This window comes from Protopterus annectens, chromosome 13.part0, assembly GCF_019279795.1.
Source record: "Protopterus annectens isolate FY-2018-M chromosome 13.part0, PAN1.0, whole genome shotgun sequence".
In the NCBI taxonomy this organism is placed as follows: domain Eukaryota; kingdom Metazoa; phylum Chordata; order Ceratodontiformes; family Protopteridae; genus Protopterus; species Protopterus annectens.
In genome coordinates, this window is record NC_056747.1 from 1,022,458,963 (window position 1) to 1,022,464,962 (window position 6,000).

The 6,000-nt window shown below is 36.8% G+C and overlaps 1 protein-coding gene across 1 annotated transcript in view; it reads left to right on the forward strand.

The window, feature by feature from the left end:
• The window catches only part of NR1D1 (nuclear receptor subfamily 1 group D member 1), a 28,892-nt gene extending 23,578 nt beyond the window's left edge, over positions 1 to 5,314 (forward strand). Inside the window, exon 8 of the mRNA XM_044055028.1 lies at positions 4,881 to 5,314. Coding sequence (XP_043910963.1) covers positions 4,881 to 5,077 — 197 coding nt within the window. The 3' untranslated portion in view covers positions 5,078 to 5,314. The remainder of the gene's footprint in view (positions 1 to 4,880) is intronic.
• Positions 5,315 to 6,000: the final 686 nt, after the last annotated feature.

Here is a 6,000-nt window from a genome sequence, read left to right on the forward strand (position 1 = left end):
ATAGGGAGAAACTAAGGTTTTGACTACGTGTTTGGTAATTGTTTCTTAAATTTGAAATGAATGAAAAAAAAAATATGCGAGATTGTAACTGTCCATGAAGCAGTCGATGTTTTAAAGAACTAACTAATTAGGAAGTGAACAGCTTTCAGTGTTTCTTGATGGTGTTACATAATGTTAATGCTTGAATAATGCACTTGTGCTTCTTGGACTTTGCAGTGATGACCACAAACACTGTTACATTGTTGCCAAATATGGTGAAGCATTTTAAATATGTGCAATTGGCAGTGTTGGGTTTGAATGGCTGTGTGAACTCTTAATCTTATAGAAATGTTAGTACTAGGTTTGATTTACAATATATTGACGTTTTGCTGATTACCCTTTGGTAAAGAGGATTTTTCTGCTTTATGGAAACATTAAGATTCATTTTAAATTGAAACGTGAAAATGTGTGTAGTATCACAGGAATTACAAGGCATGCAAGCCTGAAGGTCATGTGCACCTTGCGAAGTAACACCTGGAAGATGTGCTAATACACACTTTCAGAATGGGGAAAAAAACTTGTCGTAATGGGGATGAAATTGAGGGTGCCTATCCAGTCAGTGGAGTCGCTCTTCTAAATTATGCAGGGGTAGGTATGAGAGCTATTAGGATTGGGGGTCTTTGACTTGTAATGCCAGGCATAGTTTTCCAGTAAAGGACACGTATGGGGATACGGCTTCAAGTAGGCCAGTACATTTTTCCATAATGAACTTTTGGGGCCTTTTCTAGCTGCATGATATTTCTGGGCTAAATGTATGCCAAAAGGTGCACTGTATTTGTTAACTAGTCTTTTTGTCTTTCTGTACTCTAATTCTCTGACATAGAAGAGATAGTTTGGAAATTAGTTATGCTAAATGGAATGCTTTCCTAATTGCTTTTGCAGCATGGTGGTGAATGGTGAGTGAATTGTCCACTTGATTGCTAAAATCCTGGACTACTATGCCCATGTATATTGGGAACTCTGTTATCTGTAAGTTGCTAATGAGGTTAGTTTCCCAGAGGTGAAAGTGCTGTACTTTTTTGCATTTAGTTGAACCATTTGTCTGTAGAACATTGGTTTGCAAGGGCTAGTTCTTCCTGAAGTGATTCTGTATAAATGGTGGACACTTCAGTCACAAGTCCGTGTTAGAAAAGTACATAAAAGGTGGGGTCCCAGTGCTGAGTCCTGTTGTACTCCAGTGGTTACTTTTAGTTTTTTATGAATTGGCACCTGTTACCCTAACTGTGTGAGTTCTGTCCTTCAGTAATTTTGCAGTACGTCTTAAGGGTCTTCCTTTTTAGTTCTTTTAGCTTGTTTGCAATGCCAGTATGGTGTACAGTGTTTTGAAGGCCTAGTTCAGACATGCTGTGCTGAGTGGTGACTGCCTGCTGCCCCTGAAGCCTTCTTGGAGAAGTGTACCATAGTGAGGAGACGTAATTTGCCATTGACAAAACTGTTTGTGGGTATATTTTTGTAGGATATTTTTATGTCCTGGTTTAAGAAGTCTGATCATGTTCCCATGACCTTGCAAATTAGGATATTTTGGTTGATGAGCCTATAATTCCCAAAGTCGGGAACACCACTGCTGCTGTTTTCCCAAAGCTCTGGATCATATTAGATGACTGAATCTAACAAGCTTATTGTGAAAGCTGCTCAGAGGGATCATGTTGGTGTGAAGGTAGAGCTGTAGGTACTTGTGTTTATGACTAGCTTGACAATCTGTATAAACTCTGCAGTTTTAATTGTAATGTAAAATTTGCAGAGACTGTGACTTTTAGTAACTTGTTGGCAAAATAAATAGCTTTTGAATATACCAAATACTTTGGTAAGTGTAGCAAGTTGCTTCAGCTAATTTTAAATGGATAATCCTAAGAATGGAAGGAAACAAGATTTGAATTTGGTGTTTGTGTATTTGTGATATTTATTGTCAAGTAGGTAGAGAGCGATCTAGGGACTGAGGCTAGTTAGGAGATTTGTAAAAAAAAAAACTAATTGTCCACTAAGCAGTTATCTTGTATGCTGTACATAGTAGGCAGTGTGTTGTATGAAATTTAAGTTAGTCTGAATTAGATTCCTCAACTTTCTGCCTCCATGTAGTTTTGTATATTTTTTATATGAAATTATAACAGTGTTACATTGCATTCTTTATTTCTACAAATTTTAATTGGCTGATGGTGTTAGTGTTCTACCCTTGAAGTGTGTGCCAGCTCATTTATTTACCAAGAGAGATGGTGTCCCATAATCCAGTTCTTGAGTGCCACATCCATAATAGAAAGATCTAAAGTTAATCACTGAAAGCAGTAGCCTGTAGGTTAATTCCTTAGTTGAAAAAGGACATTTTCTTCTGCTGTTCTGCTTATATATCATCCAACAAAGGCTTCCGCACCAGGCAAGCCTTTTGTCACACATTTTTGCTTAAGTATGTGTACGTAAAATGATTGTGCATTTTCAAAATGAATCAACCACAAAGGGTAAAGTGCCTCAAGCAAAATGTAGTTTCAAAATCCAAATAACTTTCTTGAGGCACAACACGACAATAAGAAGCTTGACCTTTTATTAAACACACTGAACTAAAGAACAAAAACAATAAAACATCCACTAAGCGCTTTCACATTCTCTTGAATACTTCATCAGACTGTTAAAGCTAAGCCATTTCTACATTTAAATACCTTTGCTGTGTTACTTCATCAACCAATCATTATTGTTCCTTACTTGATGACATCAGTGCTTAATTGATTAAAAAATTAAATTGCTGGCTGAAATTCATGTTCAAAACCTCTGATTCTTTATATTAAAAACCATTTTTTTATTCGTTAATTTTTATTGTTTTTGTTCTTTAGTTCAGTGTGTTTAATAAAAGGTCAAGCTTCTTATTGTCATGTGCCTCAAGAAAAGTTATTTGGATTGTGTGTTTTCAGTTAAATAACATTCTAGGAATCTTTCAGCCAAGTTGCTGCTATAAGAAATCCTAGACTGGATAGTATAACTCATTTTTATTGGTAGTTTTATATAATTTTATTGAATACATCTTTTGTTTCACATTGTAGCACTTCATTTTAGTGCCAAGCTTAACTAAATTACTTCCTTCACGTCCACATTATGCTGTAACTTTTTTTTTACATGCACAGCCTGTTAAATGAAAAAACACTGGTGCTGAATATTAAGGGATCTTGCCTGAAATCTTGAAGGTACCACTGTCATCTTGGTACATCTTCCCTGGGATTCATTGACGCCTACACTAAGTAAACAACCCAAGCATAGCTCACACCTTCCTCCTAATTTTAGTTTTCCTACAAATTTTCTTGCAGCCTTAAAAATATTGAGGGGATTCATAAAAGTTACCAGAAAGTGTAGACTACATTTTACACTTCCTGTAATCTTTGAGTGACTAGAAAGCACAAAAAATGGAAATTTTAATACAGATTGTGTACACTTAGTAAGTTTTAATGAATATGTCCTGTACATTTTCTTATGGTTAAATATGAACACCTTCATTAAGCAAGCAGAGACCACCTTGGGTTCTTGAATTTTCCGATTTGCTTTTAAAATATGTAAATGTACATGTGTCACCATTGAGTACTAGTGGGAGGTTCTTTTAGCTACTATGTATCTTCTATGTCATAAAACATGTATTTGTCACACTCTTTTATAGGAACATTGTGTTTCTTTTTTTGTTTGTTGTTGTTGCATTTTTATTGCTTAGGTAGGATTGAGCACTGATCACGTAGAACTTTCTCAGACTTTGCCAAGGAGTGACTTTTGTTTCTTGACATGGTTTCTGAATTGATAGTGTGGTATATTTAGGACATGCATGTTACTAGATTTAATCTTTATAAGACACCTCCTTGAAGTCTGTCTACATGTACCAGCTGCATCTCTGCTGTTGCTTCTCTGAATATAAATAGTGAGGTTCATTTCCTTAAATCTAGTTTGTAGGTGCTTTTGTGTACTCCAGAAAAGTGATGCAACCAACTGGCTCCATTATCTTGTTTTAGAAACAGAATACAAAGCCTCCCAGCTGTCCATTCCTTTGTGCAAAGCCACATTATTTTGGGAGATATTGCATGTTGTAAGTGCCACTTCTATTCCTACCACAACCACACTACTGTTACACATTCTTGACGCACCACCTTTGTCGGTACCTTTTACATTAGTTCTCGTAGAGAAGGCAGTTAGTAAGAAAACTCTGTCAGGAAAACCTGACAAAGGGACAGATTCCAAATGAGTTCAGTGGAAGTGTTCCCTGATTTTGAAAGACTTGCTGTCAATGCAATGCTTTACTGTTTTTTGTAAGGCCCATCTCCTTTACATTTTTTGTGGTACTTGTTTTACTCTAATACTTGTCCCTCTCGAGTCTGTATCTAAAATTTGTAATGTGCATAAATTTTGCCTCTGACTCCAAGGATGCTGAAAAGGGTCTGTGGGAATGTACTTTGCATTGATGGCTCATAGCACCTTGTTCAGTTTTCCACTGGGTTGTGGTGCCTTTGTGGAGTTAACAAGCTCTCTTCTGTTTGTGTGGGTTTCCTGCCTGTCTAGTTAGATGGGCAGATTAAGTTGGTTCTAGGTGCAGATGTGCCCTTCATTAGACTAGAGTACTGTCAAGGGCTGGTTGGTCTCTCTGCAGTGGACTGGCCTTCCCAGGCCAGGGTTCTGCATTGCACCTGTTTGCTTGTCAAGATATGCTTTATTCCCCTGTGGTCTGTAATTTTGAATTATGTTTGCATGGAAAAATGGTAAATGTTACTATTCATTTTGTTTAGGTAACAAGTGACCAAATAGCCATTTGTTGTTTCATGTTTTATGTTTATTAGTTGTGAACCCTGTGGACTAAAACAGTTATTTATTCTTGTGTACTGCAGATCGCTCCAGCATCAAAAATGTTGACTCTGTGGAACAGCTTCAGGAGACATTGATACGCGCTTTGCGAGCACTTATCATGAAGAACCATCCAAATGAAACCTCACGTTTTACCAAACTGTTATTGAAGCTGCCTGACCTTCGCACTTTAAATAACTTGCATTCAGAAAAACTTCTGTCCTTCAGAATAGATGCTTGAAGCATCTTTTAAAGACAGTGCTATTTGAAGAGCCACTACAGACTTGTCTATTTATGTTCTAATGAATGGAATGTTCCAGTGTGAAACACATGTATTATATTGTAAATATGTATGCATATGTGTATATGTATATATTGAATCTGAATAAGAAATCCTAAAGAACATGATATTGTATGATGCAATATATTTAAAAATGTAAATAAATAATGGTCCTCCTGTAATTATTTTCTCTTAAAACGTTTTGCTTGGTTTAGTTGAAAAGTATATTCTGGTTACGTGAGATGAAATTGGAACTGTGAAAGTAAGGGAAACATCGAAGGGTCCCTTAATTTTGAATTTTTAGTGGGTACCCAAGTTCAGCTGGGAAGAGCCCATTTTAAATGGCAATTCTAGGAGAAAAGCTCCATCAGGACATGCTCTTGAAATGTATAGTCAGGAAAAAAAGTATTCGTTATACAAGAACAAGTTGTTGTTTCGGCTTTTCCCAATTTAGGGGTCGCCACAGCGAACTCCGGTCCGCTAATGATTGGCCGTAGATTTTTACGGTGCTGAGGTGCCAGCTCTATGCCCAACCTTCAACGAAGGCACATCCACTCTACGCATGTCTTTCGAACGCCACTCAACTGTGGGGAGGACATGCAGACTCCACACACAAGAACAAGTACAGAAAAAAAATGAAATGCAAAAAAATTTATAAATACAACAAAACAGGTAGATCTTTCAAGTGAAATCACTGTCTAATACTATTTTTAGCGTATTATGAACAATGTACAATGAAGTAACAGATAAGGGAAAAGAACTGTGAATAGTAGTAGTATGAAACAAAAAAATGACTAATCACTGCAGCAAGTAATCTGAGTGCTAAGCATGTCCGTGATCTGAACATCATAGTGGGCTGGACAGAAGTCGAACCGTAAGAGGGA